General features: G+C 45.5%; 1 protein-coding gene across 1 annotated transcript in view; it reads right to left on the reverse strand.

The window, feature by feature from the left end:
- The window catches only part of C2 (complement C2), a 658,041-nt gene that overhangs the window by 153,620 nt on the left and 484,077 nt on the right, over positions 1–20,344 (reverse strand). Inside the window, exon 13 of the mRNA XM_078645909.1 lies at positions 7,942–8,095. Within this exon, the coding sequence (XP_078502035.1) occupies positions 7,942–8,095 (154 nt within the window). The remainder of the gene's footprint in view (positions 1–7,941; positions 8,096–20,344) is intronic.

Here is a 20,344-nt window from a genome sequence, read left to right on the forward strand (position 1 = left end):
AAGTGTATTAATGATCACAAATAACAAAGAAATTCCATTCTGTCGTTCAACCCAGTGGGTTGCATCGTGCATAGGTATCTGATCCAAAAGTTCTCCCTTTGGAGCAATTTATTCTTCATGTTCATGGCCTCAGTGGGCAGCACGTTTTCAAGCACAGTAAATTGCAACTGTGCGATGTTGTGTCTATGTTCTGCAAAGTGTGCCGCAACTGTGGATTTCATGTTGCTGGTCCTGATATTACTCTTGTGTTCAAGGATTCTTGTCCTTATTTTTCGTTCTGTATGGCCAACATAGCTGAGGCCACATGGACACTTGAGTAAATAAATTACGTTGCTGGTATTGCATGTGGCATTCACCTTCAATTTAATTGGATTACCCTTCATGGGGTGATGCAAAATGTTCCCTTTCATGATATTGTTACAATTGCTACAATTGTAACATGGTTGTGTTCCCTTAAATTTATCCAGGGATTTGAGACTTTTCGAACGTGTCAATAATTCCTTAAGGTTAGGCCCACGAGTGTAAGAAAAGATGGGTGGTTGTTCAAAGAGGCCTCTGAAGTCTGATTCTCTACTTAATAGTTGCCAGAGCTCCATGATGATTTTGCGGTATTTATTGCTGAGTGTGGAATGTTTGGAAACCACAATCATGCGTTTACTGTCCACTTTAGTTTTAGATAAGAGCATGTCTTCTCTGTTCAAACCATCACATTTGGTTTTGGCACTTGCCAACACTTCATCTGGAAAACCTCGGTCACGGAATCTTTTACACATGTTGTTAGTGTGTGTTGTACAGTCTGTGGGATCAGATATAATCCGTTTAATTCTCATAAGTTGAGATAAAGGTAAATTGTTTTTCAAATTGGGAAGGTGAAAGCTGGAGTAGTGAAGGGTATTATTACGATCAGTGTCTTTTCGGTACAGAGTCGTTTTGAATTTGTTGTCCATCAGTTGGACTTGGACATCCAGGAAGTTGATGGATTTTTGGTCACATGTCCATGTGAACTGGATGCGATCGTTGATCGTGTTCAAGAGTTGCACAAATTCAAAAAGTTTAATTCCAGGTCCAGACCACAATATAAAAATGTCATTGATGTATCATAAGAACATTTTTCCATGTTGAATCCACAAGGGTTGGTTGAGGATGTTGTGTTGCTCAAAGTGATGCATAAAAAGATTTGCATACACTGGGGCAGCACAATTACCCATTGAGGTCCCGCTGAGTTGCAGATAGCAAGTGTCCTGCCACTTAAAATAACTTTGATAAAAGGTAAATCCGAGTAATTCCATGAGAAATGGTTGTAGTTCTGGTTTAATGTCTGAGTTCAAAATGGCTTCTTCTATGGCCTCAATTCCAAGATCGTGTGGGATGGACGTATGCAACGCCTTGACATCAACAGTGCACAACCAATGTTCATCATCTACGCACTACAATGAATTGTCGAGTTTCTTCAAAAAGTCTGTTGTGTCTCGAATGTATGTCGGAGTTTCAATGACTAGAGATTGTAAATGTTTATCTAACAATTTGCCCACGGGTTCATGTATACTACCTCTGGTAGACACAATCGGTCTAAAAGGTGGATTGTGCAGGTCCTTGTGGACCTTGGGTAACATGTACAATGATGGCGTTCTCGGGTTATTCTGCGTCAAAAATCTTCTAGTTTTCTCCGTAGTGATGCTGTGTTCCATGGCTTTCTCAAGAATGGTTTCAAGAGTGCCTTTGAATTCACTCGTGGGGTCATATTCCAATACTGCATAGGTGTTGATGTCAGTCACAGTTTAAGAAGCTGCCACAATGAACATTGTGAGAAGAGGCTGTGGGGTTCAGAATAGTAAAGTTACACTGGTGAACAGTGTTAGAATGTGGCACTGTTGGGTAATGTGAAGAACTGGGGTGGGAAGTGTGAACGTCTGGCACTGGTGGCCAGGGTGAGGAAAAGACAGTTTTGTGGGGGGGAGAGGGAGAGGCTGAAGCCAGTTGAGCCCAATGAGTGTTGCGCGCCTCCTTCTGGGTGTGTGAAGTGTCTCATTGTCTGAGAGTGTTGCTTTATTAAGGTGAGCTTGGGCAGTGTTAAAGACTCTTGCTCCTGTCTCCGGGTGCCTTCCTCTATAGAATGTGCATTGCTTTACTTGGGTCCGCCCCTTGACTTCAGGTTCACTCCAGAGGAGAAGGGGGAGGAGTGTATTGTGTTATTGTGTACACATTTTCTCAACCCCATTGTTGCAGGGGGAAACACTTTGGGCCAGTTAATAAATGTAAATGCTTTCAGTGGGTAATCCTGGACGCTGCATCAGAAAACAATTGTGATTCTGAGCATATCACTTCATTTCCACATGCCTGTAAACAATGCATATGAACAGGTAAAACTGAACGGACGCTCAGGTAAAGCTCCCCAATACCTCCGGGCCCAGTTCCATTATACTTTGTGTTGGCCCGGGGGAAGACTGTTTCCGATGCGGACACAAAGCATTTAGCACCCTCCTCCCCTCAAAAATATGAACAGTCACCTTGCATTTTAGCAAGTTATAAATAGATATTTATCATAGTGTACGCTGGAAAATTATCTCCTCCGTTTAAAGGTAGAAAACTCAGTCAAAATAATTCCTGTGTAGGTCTAAATAATCTTCACAACAATGGAGAGAGAGAGGGAAAATAATAATGCTAGGCACTATGTGAGGTGGGGTAGACCAATTGTCTCTGGTTTGGGATCAGTCCTCGAACCACTGTCACAATTTTGCGACGTTTTCTTCAAAGCCATGGTGCAAAGAACCAGCACATACCTACAGGACACAAAGAGTCTCTTACAAATTCTTGACCAACTCACTGTGGATAATGACACCATCCTGGTGAGTTTTGACATTGAGAGCCTGTACACCAGCATCCCTCAGGATGCAACGCTGGAAGTACTAGAAAGAGCTCTAGAGAAGGAAACATGGACATCAAGAACACCCAAAAACTTCATCCTCGAGTGTGCAAGGATAGCACTAAAAAGGAATTATTTTGAGTTTGAGGGCCAAATATTCCTACAGACGGGTGGGACATCCATGGGCAGTTCTTTTGCTCCAAGCATAGCGGGTTTGTATGTATTTGACTTTGAAGAGAAATACATTCTCAGCGATACAAACCCCTATAGCTCCAATCTCCTGATATGGCGTAGGTACATCGACGATGTGCTAACCATTTGGAAAGGCTCAGAGGAATCACTAACCTCTTTCTTCAACTGGATAAACACTCGAGACAATCATCTAAAGTTCACATATGAAAAAAGCAGTGACACCCTGGTCTTCCTCGACGTAAAAATCACAAAAAAAGATGGGAAATTGACTACTATTACCCATTACAAACCTACTGCCAAAAATAACCTCCTCCGTTTTGAAAGCTTTCACCCCAGACCCCTACGCGAAAATTTACCATACGGGCAATACCTTAGAATCCGTAGGAACTGTAGTGAACTAGATGACTACAAGAGCCAAGCCAAAGACCTTTCTCAGAAACTTCAAAACCGAGGTTACCCAAACAGAATCCTCCAGAAAAGCCAGAAGCGAGCTCGTAATCAGCCTCGCGCAGCGCTCTTGGAACCAAAAGAAAGGGTCCCGGAAGAGATCCCTTTGACGTGTGTTAAAACATATAACACTATATCCAATGACGTGTCAAGAATAATAAAAAAGCACTGGAACATTCTGAATACAGGCAACCTAAGATGGAACAAACCGTTATTCTCTTTCAAAAGAGCACGAAGCATAAAAGATGCAGTAGTCAATACCAGACCCCTAGCGATACACCCTAGGAAAGAAACACAAACTAATCTATGGGGTCTACCTAAGGTAACTGGTCACTACAAATGCGGAAGTTGCAGTGTCTGCCCCTTTACCACAAATACAAAAACACTACTGTTGGAACCTAACAAAGTGTGGACAATCAGAGGACAGACTAACTGCAATAGCGAGAATGTCATCTACAGATTGACATGCCCATGCGACTTGCATTATGTAGGAATGACCAGTAGAAAAATAAAACTTCGCATTGGAGAGCACAGGAGCACCATCAGGTGCAGGAAGACAAATACAAAGCTTACTGAACATTTTTTGTCGGTAGGTCATACAGCCGATGACATAAAATGGACAATAATTGAACAAGTACAACCTGGTACAAACCTAGACAAACGCCTATACGAGAAGGAACAGAGGTGGGTCTACAGACTTTCCACGCACAAAACCGGCTTAAACGATAATATTCCGTGGAACAATGTACTGACATAAGAGAGCACATTAGAATCCAGACCCCACCAGACGGAGTTATCCTATGCCTGTTCTGTTTTGTCAAAGCCTCTAAACGGCAAACCTGCCCGTTTTCCTATGTCCTGAAAGTAATCTCTGTATACTAAACACCTTGCAAATATTCCCCATTCACACCCATGTTTGTGCTTAGAAACACGATAAAAAATACCCCAGAACTATGGCTCAGCAAAGCGAGCGCTGTCCGCCCTAGATCACTACACCCGTTACCATGGCAATGTACACATTGCTTTACTCGGGCAAGTCCTACAACAGTGTTCACCGAACATTGTGATTGGCCATCTCCGGATCACGTGCTCACCACACGTGACCCGGCCACGCCCAACGAGGAAGTGTTCACATTACCGGCAAACAGGCACCGGAGACACTCCACGGGGCATGCCGAGCAAGAACCAAGTAGGTTAATCGGTCTGATGAACAGAAGCGACAAGTAAGTACACTTGAAGGACCGCTATGCGGGAACGATCGCCCGTATTATTTATTATTTTTTCTTGGGGCAATACTCGACTGTCAACGCGCTTTGACCACAGCGCTGACACTGGATACTTGTTTTTTCACCTACAGGAGACGGAATCCTGTCAACTTGGTAACGCTGGTGCCTATGAAGCGAGAGTTTCGCTTCCAAGCGTAAGCACTAAATAACTAGCCGCCTCAATACTATTGAGACGGTCTTTCTCACGACTGCTCACATTTATTTGGCAGCCGTTCACAGCGCAGCACGCTAATAGGTCACTCTCCCATTTATCGACCCCTGATTTTCACGTATTCCAGACGCCAAACCATATCGACACCCCTCATTTGGCGGCTGCCCTTTGATTGAAAGGCACCTCCCGGCATTTTATCACTATATTTCTGTTGCCACCCACGCAATAGATATGTTCCAATCACGATAGTGATATGCTGGTATGATTCCACACGTGGATATTATGATTGTCCTAATAATCATGAATATATATGTTATATGTGGTACAATCCATTTTGTCTACCCCTGTGTGTGACCCCTTCCTGTTTTTTGTTTCCCTGTCTTTTCACAGGTTTTTTCAAAAGTGAAAAACGCACCTTTTTGCACAAGATCCCTATTTATGATCTCTAAATTGAACTAGGGCAGGACGCTCCTTAGCGCGGGCGGACCACCCAGTTCAAATCACCTACGGTCCTGACGAAAACCCTTGAATCCATGTTTGGGTTGAAACATGTAGACCTTTTTAAACAATAGTTTTGTACATTCACATTCACATAGCACACTTTCGCTATTTTTATATATTTTAATACGACTTTTTGACACCAAAGCCTTCCTAATTAGGCAAAGGTGCCACACTTTAATTTTACTAAGGGTTCAAGCGCTCAAGAATAAATACTTGAAGTGAGTAGTGTTGGCCCTTTTTAATACACAATTTTGATAGTCTTGAACACATAAAAACGAAACCAGCTCCACTGTAATCAGGTGTCGCAGCACACCCTGTAGGCACTCGGCCTATGGGGTGGGACCCCGATGATGAAGCATGTCACCAACCAGGTTGGTGAGTGAGGGGTCTTCTATAAGGATATGCCTTATCCAGTAACAGGTTGGGGCAAAATGTGCTAGCCAGAGCACTAGTGCTCATTGTCAGAGAGTTACTTTTCTCCCTACCCACGAGGGGTTACTCCTCTATTGTTTTTTTTAGGTCTAAATAATCCCAGGGAAATTGTTCTGCAATGAGAAAAAAGTGGATTGCTCCCTCAAAGACACAGCTTGACATTGGACCTCTGTTTTTGAAGGCACATCAAATGTGACAAGAGAAGAACAGGATTTAAATGTCCCTAGGTTGTACAGCCCCATAGTAAAGGTTTCCTCATGCAAGTTACACAGGTCTGTTTAGCCCTATGTTCTCTTTAAATTATTTTGGCAAAGTTTTCAGATGAATATATTGTATTTACTTAATTTGATGTATATATACATATGTCTAAACCTATTACAACTGAGTGCAAGTGTGCAGTGCCTATTTAAATAAATGTGGAAAATTACTGGCTGCAGCGTCTTCTTTTGCTTGCGACAAAAATAAATGTGGATAAATACAGATAAAATGACCAAAAAATAAATATGGATAAATACAGACGGAAATGTCAAAAAAATAAATATCATAAAACCGGGAGCCCTAGTTATAATATATGGGATAGGACCTCACGGATGTTTATCAATGTATGGGGTTACAGTTTCTGTACCTATGTGATATCAACCAGTCGATTTTTGTTTGATCACATGTAACTTCTATTACTGTCCATTCACCTTGATCCTCAGAAACCTTTTCCCACTTCCCTCCTTCTCTTCCTTTCTTTTACGGGCACAGATGTAAATATTGAATATGCATTTTACATAGAATATAAATTAATGAGGGTGTGATTAAACTCATAAAATCGTTGCACGAGTAATATGTTTGAAAGTAACTTTGTGAATTTCTCTGCACATGTAAATAATACATAGTCTGGGACCCTCATCTATGTAACAACATGTAAACGTTGTGGGGCCGAGCCAGCAGATTTCTTGCACCTTGCGTGGACCTGCCCTGCAGTGCAGGACTTTTGGGAAAAGGCTACGCAAATACTGGGTGAAATGGTGGGTACTGATATTATTTGCTCTACACGTACATGTTTATTAGGGCTACTTAGACATGTACGGGCTGCTAAGCGTAAGTTCTGTATGGTTGCTTTACTTCTTGCCAAGCGAAGAATTTCCCTGTGATGGGACAGTAGGGAAACCCCCAAGGTTAAGCAATAGCTACGAGACATGGCATGTTGTCAAGATGTGTTGAAGACGTACGAAGAGGAACTGCCTGCTGGATCTAGACCAAGGAACTATTGGACATATTTGACTGAATACTTGCGCACGAACCAGGTTGATTAACTATATTTGGTAACTGTTTTTCTTTTTTTTGTCTTTTCTCTTTTATTGTGGTAAAGTTGCTGTGAGACAACATCAGACACTTACTGTAACTGGATGAAGGATGTTGTAGTACAATGGTCTGTATTTGTTCATATGTTTGGACATGCTAAGTATTTAAAAATGCTAATAAAAAAAAGTAAACAAAAAAAAAATTTATAACTACTAAAAATGTAACATATATTAAAAATACAAACAATTCTTATACAAAAAAACATACATCACATACATTTAAAATATATACCAAAATACATAACATAATTAAAAAATCAATATTTTTAACAACCATATTTATGCAAGCGATATTAAACACTTGATATTTTTAAAATTGGGATTACTTACCTTAAGTGGATATTCTTGCTGTCGATATTTCTGAACCACAATATTTCTGACTCGATATTTGTGCAACTCGATATTTTAAACTCGATATTCTGTCTGCACACCCATTTGATTTACAAGGCCCTGGCGCACACAGTATACTAAAATCAAATATGCCAATCATGGATAATCAATTACAGATACAATTTACACAGGGACCGCTTGCACTTTAGCACTAGTCAGTAGTGGCAAAGTGCCCAGAGTCTTAAAACCACCATAAACTAAATGCGGCACACAGTCAAAAACAGGAGGTCAAAAGCAAAAAGACAGGGGAAAACACACCAAAGATGCCAGGTCTGACAGGGATATATCTATTTTTGGGGGCATAGTGATTGCAAATGGACCACTTACCGGATTAATTCTGTGAAGGTGAATGGATTGTTCAGCTTCACCAGTGCAATATCATAGTCATAATCCTCAAGATTATCTGCTTTAAGCCTAGTGACGTTGAAGCATGGATGTGTAAAGTATTTTGCAATTTGGTGGGAATTGAGATCACCCGTACCTGCAAAAGAAAGCATGCAATAGTGACTAGCCAACCTTGGAGCTTTCGCAGTAGGTAAAAGAGAACATCTGACGTGGGCTGCCCCTCCAATCTTGACATTTTGGAGATTAATTGCGTGAATGAAACTTGCAAACATACTTCAGAAGGTTCCACATTCTCAAGGCCCTACAAGCTCTCTCAGTAAAACAAACTGCTGGGCCCCACCCTCACTGACTATAAGCTATGTCCTCTCAGTACTACAGACTCATGGTCTCCACCTCACTAGTTCCAAGCTGCCCTTTCCCATTACTACAGACTCTTTTTTTCCATACTGACTAGTTTTAAGCTGAGCTCCCAGTACTACAGACTCATGGGTCCCGTACCACTGCCTCCAATTTGTGCTCTGTTACTACAAAAGACTCCAGGGTCTCACACTCACTGACTACATGCTCTGCGTCTGCCAGTATTACAGACTCTTGGGCTCCAAAGTCACTGATTCCAAGCTGTGCTCTCCCGATACTAGAGACTCATGGGTCCCTTCACCGCTGACTACAAATGTGCTGTCCCAATACTACAGACTTATGGGTCCCACACTCACTGACTCCAAGCTGTGCTCTCCTAGTCTTATGGACTCATGGTTCTCACATTCACTGACTCCGAGCTCTGCTTCCCAGTACTACAGACTCATGTGCCTAAAGTCAATGAAACGAATATGAGCTTTCCAGATACCATAGACCCATGGGCTCCACTCTCATTGACTCCAGGCAAATCTCTCCCAGTATTAGGCATTCATGGGTCGCACACTTACTGACTTTAGGCTGAGTCTTCCCAGTACTACAGACTCGTCAGCTTAACACTCAAAGACTCCAAGAAGCACTGTCCACGTACTATAGAATAATGGGTTCCACACTCACTGGCTCCAAGCTGAGCTCACCCAGTCCTACAGAAGGAATAGTTTCTTATCCGTAACTTCTATTCTCTCGGAGGGGAATTTCCATTATAGTTATAAGCACTGAATAATCCCGCTCACGTGCGGGGACTGTGAGAAGTTGGCCTGGGATATGCTGTCCACTATTCTAGTGGGCACCTTGCACCAGTCCAAATGACCCTTATTGATGGTAGGTTAAAGACAACCTTTATAGAAAGCTATCCTAGTGGTAGCTGTGGGAGCAGCCTTCAGGCTAAGTCTTGGAGGAATGTAAAGCAGCTTATTTTACCAGTCTATTGTTGTGTGTTCGATTTAGATTTACGTACATAGGTTTCCTAAATCATGCCCTAATATAGGCACAACTCTCATTTGACCTTATTTAGGCATAGAATTCCAGCCCTTATTTAGGCATTGCCAATGCAACCCAAATACAGGCATGGTCACCTACATCCGTCCATCCCACGTCACGAGTTCTTGGAAAACCAGACTCTTTAGCCTTTAGCACTTCCCCTGCTTGGATTATTGATTTCTCCAAGAACTCATTTAATATGCATGAACATCTATTCCTTAGGGGTTCATTCATGATGTTCCTCTGCCCGACTTTTACGTCAATGCGAACATTCCTAGACAATTTCAAGGTATAAATATACCTGCACTTGCCCTGGCAAACCACGGCTCGGCAATACAGCTCGATATGGCTCGCCACAGCAAGTTCAGAAGTAAAGTAAAAGTAAAGTCCACATTTGTAAAGCGCACAATCACCCGTAAGGGTCTCTAGGCGCTGGGGGGCCGTCGGGAAGATTAAGCGAGCTATTGCCCAGAGTCACAGGGTGCTGGGCTAACCTGCCGCCGGAGCCGGGGATCGAACCGTGGTCCCCAGATTCCAGCGTCAGTCGCCCTGGCCGCGGCGCCACACCTCTCCCTTAGGAAGGAATTCTAGTCCCGACTGACGCACTGACCAGACGCTGTCATCCTCCTTGCAGAGAATCCAGCTCCAGTGTTTCTGACTCCCTTCGCGGGATGTGTGAGAAGTTGGCCTAGTATATGATGTCCACTATTCTAGTGGGCACCTTGCACCAGTCGAAATGATCCTTATTGATGGTAGGTTATAAAGTCAACCTTATAGAAAGCTATCCTAGTGGTAGCTGTGGAGAGCAGCCTTCAGGCTAAGACTTGGAGACAAGTTAAGTAAGTTGTTGTACCATTTATAATCTCTTGCGTACCAAATGAAAGCACACCACACAAGGTATATATCAAATATATATGTATTTATTCTAAACACAACCCCTCTGCACTCTTTACGCGGTCAGAGGTAAAAGTACAATACAAGGAACTTAATTAGTATACGATAAGTTGCACAGTATACGTTTTGCCCTAGGGGCCTCACAAACCATATACTAAAATAGTGGTATGAGAACCATGTGTGGAATAGAAAGCAGGCCTAGGGCCTGTGGAATCGCTGGGGCTGCCTAGAACCACCAAAGGTTAGGATGTAGGAGGCCCAAGGAAGACGCGTGCAGTGTCTAAACACAGCCGCGGGTTACCATTGACTTTCTATGGAGAACGAACAAGTTACAATTTTAAAGATTAAGGGTACAAGGAGGTGAACTACGATGGAACCCTTTTAGACTAGGGCACTTGGTGAGTCAATACCCACGGGAGCACCGGAGTACTCATGTTACCTCACCCAGGTAAGCTGGGTGCATAGGTGTCTTTTCGTGTCGGGTTTCGTCGTCGATTCCAATGGAGAGCTGCGAAGAAGTGCTGCAGGCGACCAGAGGAAAAGTGTCTGGGTGTCTCCAAGGGTGGATCGGAGATGTGAAGAACCTGAAAGCAGAAGGGACAGAGTCTGGGTCACTAGCTAGTGACCAGGATGGCGACAGGAAGATGCCAGCCGATGTAGGGTGATTTCTAATGAAAAGGTGAAGTTTGTCTCTTCAGCCACGAGGTCCAGGAGGCGTCGACGATGACCAAGAACTGGATTCGAGCTGTCCCATGAAGGATCTAGTTGACTGCGTTGTCGATGTCGGATTGGACCCAACAAGCCCAGGCAAACGCAATCCACGCAAGATGTCAAGATTGGCTTCGGTGCAGACCAGCAAGGTCTGAGGAACGTCTCTTTTGTGGAGAAGTTTGAGCACGCCGGGAGCAACCGGGAAAGCAAAGGATTCGTGGGGGCTCACGAGCCAACGGACTAGGAACCGTGAAGACGCGTCAAGTGGAAATGCACAAAGCGGGCCCACCGGACACTCGTGGAGTGTGGGCCTCTGAGCTTCGGTGCAAAAGGTGTTCGGGGCTGGGGCTTCAAGCACCCCAATGCACAACTTCGGGATACCTCGGGAAGTGGGTGCAGTTTGCAAAATGCAGGATATCCAGGAGTTCTGGTCCCACATCTCTCGTGTCCGCCACAGGTCTCAGCTTTGCTGGGAGCACAGGTCAGCGTCAGAGATGTCTGGAAGTCCATGTCCTGAGTCGCAGATTCTTCGGGATCCGGCGGGAGCCTCAAAAATGCAGACCGGCAAAGATGCAGTTGGTGCCTGTTTGAACAGGGTGGTCACTACTTGACCACAAAGGAGATTTCTTCCGTCTTCCAGTCGATATGGAATGTCGAAGGTCCAAGATATATGTTGCAGAGTTTCGTCCAGGGTAATCTAAAGTCCTAGGGACTGGGGTTCTATACTTATAGTAAGTTTAGGGGTTGGACTAACTCTAAGGTCCCTCCTATGGGTGGACCTGGAGAGGGGGTGGTTACACCCCTTCCCCTTTGTCCAGTTTCGTGCCAGAGCTGGGGCTGAGTGCCCCAGCAACCGATTTGAACTGGGAAATGCATGGAGCACCTTGTGTGCCCCAGGCAGTGTCTGAAAAGCATTCACTGAATGCAACCCTCCCTGCCCCAATACACAGAAGCCAGCCTGGGGAGGTGCTAGCACCTCCCTGGGCAGGAAACCTATTGTACAGGCCTCCCCTGCCGGATTTTCGTCCAGCAGTTGGAGGGCAGACTCATGTCTGTGGCAGCAGCATCCATTTTGTGATACTGGGGCTCTGTTTAACTTCAACCGAGTTTACCAGTAACTACATGTCTTCTCCCTCTAGAAGGGTGGAATGCTACCCCGCCAACAGGACTGGCGGGGAGTAGTATTCCAACGTATTTGACACCTTATACGACATATTTTGATAAAGCCAAACCAAAGTTAGCATTAACCGCGAGGATTATAATGCACTTAAGAGTATATGGTATGGCTATAACATAGAACAGCTATAAGTAGATGGTTCCAAAAACTGCAGAGGGGCTCAGCTCATGCTAGGGCACCCTCTCACATAAAACCAAGCACTCTGCCTCCAGGATAGTCAAGGCCTGCCATAGGAGTGACTTATAGGTTACTATGTGTCTATATATAAGGTAGAGATAGGGATACTATATCTAAGTAAGGGGTGATTACACAACCTTATCCAGGCTGTAAGTACAGACCTGTGGTGTCAGTTTGGAAGGCTAACCAGGGGTGGCACAATAATGCTGCAGGACATATGCCCTGGGTACCTAGGGTACTATATACAGGGGCTCACAAGGGTGACCCAGTAACCAATCTGGTATGTACCTAAAGTACATGGTATCAATTTAGAGAGAGAACAGCTAGGCTGTGGGCCTGATTAGCAGGGCCACAGCCATATTAAAGTCGAAAAACCAGAGAATCACAGCAATAAATTGGGGGTAACCATAGGAAGCAGACCCTACTCTCCTACACAACCCGCTCTCCTCCCAAACGCAGGGACATTAAACTAACCTTGACCAGTTGAGTCTTCATGTTCTAAGTGGAAATATCTAGAGAGTCTATCTGCATTGGCATGGTTACTCCCAGGTCTATGTTCCACTATATAGTCCATCCCATGTAGGGAAATGGACCACCTGAGCAGTTTGGGATTTTCACCCTTCATCTGCTTTAGCCACAAGAGGGGCTTATGGTCTGTCTGAACTGTGAAGTGAGTACCAAACAAGTATGGCCTCAGCTTCTGCAGGGTCCAAACCACAGCAAAGTCCTCCCTCTTAAAAGCTGACAAACATTTCTCTCTAGGAGTCAGCCTTCTGCTAATAAAAGCTACTGGCTGGTCCTGACCTTCTTCATTCAATTGTGATAGCACAGCCCCTACCCCCAACTCAAAAGCATCTGTTTGAACAATGAATTCTTTTGAGTAGTTAGGACTTTGCAGAATGGGTGCAGTGCACATGGCCTGCTTCAGGTCATCAAATGCATTTTGACAGCTGAATGTCCACTGAACTTTCTTAGGCATTCTTTTAGAAGTTACGTCATTCAGGGGTGTCACAATGGAACCATACCCCTTGACAAATCTCCTATAGTAACCAGTCAGGCCCAAGAAAGCTACGACCTGAGTCTGGGTGGTTGGAGCAACCCAGTCCATTATGGTCTGGATTTTGCTCTGCAATGGTTGAACCTGGCCTCCACCTACAAGGTGGCCCAGGTACACAACCTGACTCTACCCTATCTGGCACTTAGTAGCCTTGATAGTTAGGTCTGCTTTTTGCAGGGCCTCCAAAAATAATTTCAGGTGGATCAGGTGATCTTCTCAGGTGGAACTTAAGACAGCAATATCATCCAGATAAGCTGCACAGTAGTCATCCAGGCCTGAGAGGACTTTGTTTACCAACCTTTGAAATGTGGCAGGTGCATTTTTCAGACCAAAGGGCATCACCACAAACTGATAATGCCCACTAGGGGTTGAAAATGCTGTCTTTGGCTTGGCCTTATCAGTTAGCCTGATTTGCCAGTAGCCAGCTGTCAGATCAAATGTACTCAGATATTTGGCAGAGGCCAGTTTATCTATAAGCTCATCTGCCCTGGGTATTGGGTGGGCATCTGTCTTAGTTACAGCATTGAGACCTCTGTAGTCTACATAAAACCTCATCTCTCTCTTACCACCCTGGCCGTGAGGTTTTGGCACTAGGACTACTGGAGTAGCCCAAGGGCTATCTGAAGGTTCAATCACTCCCAGTTCCAACATTTTCTGTACTTCTGTCCTGATACAGTCCCTGAAATGATCAGGTTGCCTGTAAATCTTATTTTTAACAGGCAGACTGTCCCCAGTGTCCACTTCATGAGTGCACCAGGTGGTCTGACTTAGAGTCAGTGAAAACATATGTCTGTATGCCTGCAGAACCTGTCTGCAGTCACTTTGCTGCTGGCCAGTGAGGCTGCCTGCCAAGACTACACCATCAACTGACCCATCGTCAGGGTTCTGAGAGAGCAGGTCTGGGAGAGGGTCACTCTCTTCCTCCTGTCCTTCATCAGTAGCCGTGAGAAAGCCCATGTCTGCCCTGTCAACATATGGTTTCAGTCTGTTGACATGAAGCACCCTATGGGAGCTCCTGGGAGTTCCAAGATCTACCAAATAGGTGACCTATCCCTTCTGTTCAACAATAGTGTGGGGTCGACTCCACTTGTCTTGGAGAGCTGCTGGGGCCACTGGCGTCAACACTCACACTTTCTGTCCTGGCTGGTAAACAGTCAGTACAGCCTTTTTGTCATGCCAGGCTTTCTGTAATTCCGGACTATCCTCAATGTTTTTGGATGCCTTTGTCATGTACTCAGCCATCCGGGAGCGGAGACCAAGTACATAGTCCACAATGTCTTGTTTGGGAAGTTTGAGAGGTAACTCCCATCCTTCCTTCACCAGACAAAGGGGTCCTCTTACAGGATGCCCAAACAGAAGTTCAAATGGGATGTAGCCAACCCTCTTCTGAGGAACCTCTCTGTATGCAAACAAAAGGCAGGGCAGTAGGATATGCCATCTCTGCCTGAGCTTTTCAGGGAGAACCTTAATCATACCCTTTAAGGTCTTGTTAAATCTTTAAACCAGACCATTGCACTGTGGATGATAGGGTGTGGTGAACTTATAGTTCACTCCACACTCCTTCCACATTGCAGTCAAGTAACTAGACATAACGTTTGCACCTCTGTCTGATACAACCTCCTTAGGGAAACCCACTCTTGAGAAAACTCCCAAGAGGGCTCTTGCCACAACAGGTGCTGTTGTGGTCCTAAGTGGTATAGCTTCTGGGTATCTGGTGGCATGATCCACTACCACCAGAATAAACCTGTACCCAGAGGCTGCTTGGGGATCCATTGGTCCAACAATGTCAATCCCTACTCTTTCAAAGGGAACCCCCACCGCAGGTAGTGGTATAAGGGTGGCCATTGTAGTGCCACCTGCTTTGCCACTGGCTTGGCAGGTCACGCAGGAACGACAAAACTCCTTTGTGTCTTCTGACATGTGGGGCCAGTGAAAGTGAGGGACAAGCCTGTCCCAAGTTTTGTTATGGCCAAGATGTCCTGTAAGGGGAATTTCATGGGCTAGTGTGAAAAGGAAGCCCTTGAATGCCAAAGGTATGACCAACCACCTGGAAGCACCTCGCTTGCGGTCTCTAGCCTCTGAATACAGGAGCCCTTCATCCCAGTAAACTTTATTGGTTCCACTAGCATTCCCTGCAGCCTCAGCAGCAGCTTGCTGTCTGAGGGGTTCAAGAGAAGGGCAGTCCAACTGCGCCTGCCTTAGATCTGCCCTGGAAGGTCCCCCTGTCCCTAGAAACTCAACCTGATCAGGTTCAAGTTTTTCTAGGACAGTTCCTTCTTCAGGCTCACAATCAGCTTCCTCAGAAGGCTGATCCTCATCCTGAGGCAGGGGGGAAGGCACAGCCTTAACCCTACTGCTCCTTTTCCTGGTAGGCAACTGGTCCATTATTCCAGAATCCAGTGTCTGTTCAGTGTTGCAATTTTTAACCTGTGACCTAGTTACTGCAATAACATGTGCTGAGATACCTAACATTTCTGCATGTGTCCTAAACTCCACTTCAGACCAGGCTGAAGTCTCTAGGTCATTTGCCAAGCAAACATTCTACAGTGAGGTCTGAACTAACAACAACCTTCTTAAGGCCAGTTACCCCTCCCCAGGAGAAATGAACACCTGCCATACTATTAGGGGTGGGCGGAAGTCGCGTAAGGGACTGACGCGGAGAGGCACGGAGATTGACCCAATCTCCGTGCCTCTCCGCATACTTCCGTTACGCGCCGCCCGCCAGCCGCCCGCCTCCCGTCCTTTACTGCCCAGTAACCAGCCTTCCAGAGCCTTAGTAGCACAATCTACAAAGTCAGTCCAGTCCTGAGTCTGTGTCTTCTGCGTATCTCTGAACAGCAACCTATATTCAGTGGTTAGGCTAAACCCATCTATTAGAGCACTCTTCAGGACATTGCAATTGTCAGTATCTTCTTCTCTGACAGTGAGTAGCTTATCTCTACCTTTGCCTGCAAAGGAGAGCCACAAGATTGCTGCCCACTGCTTAGGGTGTACCTGCTTTAATTTGCAGGCCCTTTCCAGAGCAGTTATCCATTTGTGGTTGTCATCCCCACTCTGGTAGGGAGGGACAATCTAGCTTAGGTTTTTATGGTCATAAGACCTATCCCTACCACTAGGGATTTTGCTGCCACCAGAGGGCTCTAGCCCTGCTAATTCCCTCTCTCTTGCAAGAGCTAGGGTCTCTTTCTCAAGGGCAACTTCTTGCCTCTTGATCCTAAGCTTGACTTCTCTCATTCTAGCTTCATGATCTCTTCTCTCAAGGGAAGTTCTCCTCCTGTGAGATGAGGCAGAGGACCCTATTGATGAACCAGAATGGTGAGATTCTCCTGAGAGAGATCTCTGTCTTCTAGGTACACCAGTAGGCCTACTTGAGGGGAATGAAGGAAGGCCCACTGTGGCCCTCTCCACCTCCAGGTAGTCCTGTGTCTTCCAGGTTGGATTCATCAACCACTTCCTGGTCTGCATCATCCTCAGAGTCCTGGTGGGGAGCCCCACTAGGATCCTCTTCTGATGATGGATGGACCACATCCCTACTACTCTGAGATCTGGATCTGATGCTTTTGCTAAGTTTATCTGCCACTAAGATATCTATCAGATGTTGGGTGGTGGGACTCTGTCCTTGCTTTAATTTTCTTACGCACACAATCCTCTCAATTCTTGGAAAGTGAATGTGTCATATTTAGATGTCTGCACTTGGCTGACATCTGGCAGAGAGGCACTAGCTCCTGCCCTTAAAGCCATGACTAGTGAGGTGTGGTGTGTACACCTACCTACACTACTTGGTTTCCTACTAGAACCTCTCTAGGAGTTGTAGTCAGGGTGTGCTATGACTTATGTACAATAAGTATTGATTTATATGTACCTACTGGTACCTTAATGTGATTTTTCAAATGATATTCTCAAGATTACTTGGTAAAACAAGTGCAAGCTCTTATCCCATCCGCTGCACACCAATGTGAGAAGTTGGCCTGGTATATGATGTCCACTATTCTAGTGGGCACCTTGCACCAGTCCAAATGGCCCCTATTGATGGTAGGGTATAACGTCAACCTTATAGGAAGCTATCCTAGTGGTAGCTGTGGAGAGCAAACTCCAGGCTAAGACTTGGAGACGAGTTAAGCAAGTTGTTTTACCATTTATAATCTCTTGAGTACCAAATGAAAGCACACCACGCAAGGTATATATAAACAATATATATGTATTTATTCTAAACACAACCCCTCTGCACTCTTTATGAGGTCAGAGGTAAAAGTACAATACAAGGAACTCACTTAGCATACAATAAGTTGCACAGTACACGTTTTGCCCTAGGAGCCTCACAAACCATATTAAATAGTGGTATAAGAACCACGTGTGGAATAGAAAGCAGGCCTAGGCCTGTGGAATTGCTGGGGCTGCCTAGAACCACCAAAGGTTCGGATGTAGGAGGCCCACGGGAGACACGTGCAGTGTCTAAACACAGCTGCTGGTTACCATTGACTTTCTATGGAGAACAAACAAGTTACAATTTTAAAGATTAAGGGTACAAGGAGGTGAACTACGATGGAACTCTTTTAGACTAGGACACTTGGAGAGTCAATACCCACGGGAGCACCGGAGTACTCATGTTACCTCACCCAGGGAAGCCGGGTGCATAGGTGTCTTTTCGTTTCGGGTTTCATCATCGATTCCAATGGAGAGCTGCGAAGAAGTGCTGCAGGCGACCAGAGGAAAAGTGTCCAGGTGGATCCAAGGGTGGATCGGAGATGTGAAGAACCTGAAAGCAGAATGGACAGAGTCTGGGTCACTAGCCAGTGACCAGGATGGCGACAGGAAGATGCCAGCCGATGTCGGGTGATTTCAGGTGAAAAGGTGAAGTTTGTCTCTTCAGCCACGAAGTCCAGGAGGTGTCGACGACAACCAGGAGCTGGATTCGTGCTGTCCCACAAAAGATCTAGTTGACTGCGGTGTCGGTATCCGGATTGGACCCAACAAGCCTTGGCAAACGCAATCCACGAAAGATGTCGAGATTGGCTTCAGTGCAGACCAGCAAGGTCTGAGGAACTTCTCTTTTGGGGAGAAGTTGGAGCAAGCCTGGAGCAACCAGGAAAGCAAAGGAATTTAAGATTGGTCTTCATGGGGGCTCACTAGCCAACGGACTAGGAACTGTGAAGACGAGTCAAGTGGAAATGCACAAAGTGAGCCCATGGGATACTCGTGGAGTGTGGGCCTCTGAGCTTCAGTGCAAAAGGTGCTCGGGGCTGGGGCTTCAAGCACTCCAATGCACAACTTTGGGATACTTCGGGAAGTAGGTGCAGTTTAAAAAATGCAGGATGTCCAGGAGTTCCGGTCCCACGTCTCTCGTGTCCGCCACAGGTCTCAGCTTTGCTGGGAGTGCAGATCAGCATCAGAGATGTCTGGAAGTCTGTGTCCTGAGTCGCAGATTCTTCGGGATCCGGTGGGAGCCTCGAAAATGCAAACAGGCAAAGATGCACTTGGTGCCTGTTTGAACAGGGTGGTCACTCCTTGACCACAAGGGAGATTTCTTCCATCTTCCAGTCGATATGGAATGTTGAAGGTCCAAGATATATGTTGCAGAGTTTCGTCCAGGGTAATCCTAAATGTCCTAGGGACTAGGTTCTATACTTATAGTAAGTTTAGGGGTTGGACTAACTCTAAGATCCCTCCTATGGGTGGACCTGGGGAGGGGATGGTTACACCCCTTCCCCTTTGTCCAGTTTCGTGCCAGAGCTTGGGCTGAGTGCCCCAACAACCGGTTTGATCTGGGAAATGCATGGAGCACCTTGTGTGCCCCAGGCAGTGTCTGAAAAGCATTCACTGAATGCAACCCTCCCTGCCCCAATACACAAAAGCCTGTCTGGGGAGGTGCTACCACCTCCCTGGTCAGGAAACCTATTGTCCAGGCCTCCCCTGCCGGACTTTCATCCAGCAGCAGGAGGGCAGACTTGTGTCTGTGGCAGCAGCATCTAGTTTGTGATGCTGGGGCTCTGTTTAACTTTTACCGGGTTTACCAGTAACTGCATGTCTTCACCCCTTTAGAACGGTGGAATGCTACCCCCGCCGCAAGGACTGGCGGGGGTAGTATTCCAAAGTGTTTGACACCTTAAACTACATGTTTTGATAAAGCCAAACCAAAGTTAGCATTAACCACGAGGATTATAATGCACTTCTTAAAAGCTGACAAACATTTCTCTCTAGGAGTCAGCCTTCTGCTAATAAAAGCTACTGGCTGGTCCTGACCTTCTTCATTCAATTGTGATAGCACAGCCCCTACCCCCAACTCAAAAGCATCTGTTTGAACAATGAATTCTTTTGAGTAGTTAGGACTTTGCAGAATGGGTGCAGTGCACATGGCCTGCTTCAGGTCATCAAATGCATTTTGACAGCTGAATGTCCACTGAACTTTCTTAGGCATTCTTTTAGAAGTTACGTCATTCAGGGGTGTCACAATGGAACCATACCCCTTGACAAATCTCCTATAGTAACCAGTCAGGCCCAAGAAAGCTACGACCTGAGTCTGGGTGGTTGGAGCAACCCAGTCCATTATGGTCTGGATTTTGCTCTGCAATGGTTGAACCTGGCCTCCACCTACAAGGTGGCCCAGGTACACAACCTGACTCTACCCTATCTGGCACTTAGTAGCCTTGATAGTTAGGTCTGCTTTTTGCAGGGCCTCCAAAAATAATTTCAGGTGGATCAGGTGATCTTCTCAGGTGGAACTTAAGACAGCAATATCATCCAGATAAGCTGCACAGTAGTCATCCAGGCCTGAGAGGACTTTGTTTACCAACCTTTGAAATGTGGCAGGTGCATTTTTCAGACCAAAGGGCATCACCACAAACTGATAATGCCCACTAGGGGTTGAAAATGCTGTCTTTGGCTTGGCCCTATCAGTTAGCCTGATTTGCCAGTAGCCAGCTGTCAGATCAAATGTACTCAGATATTTGGCAGAGGCCAGTTTATCTATAAGCTCATCT

The sequence above is a fragment of the Lissotriton helveticus genome, chromosome 5_1, assembly GCF_964261635.1.
Source record: "Lissotriton helveticus chromosome 5_1, aLisHel1.1, whole genome shotgun sequence".
NCBI classification, from domain to species: domain Eukaryota; kingdom Metazoa; phylum Chordata; class Amphibia; order Caudata; family Salamandridae; genus Lissotriton; species Lissotriton helveticus.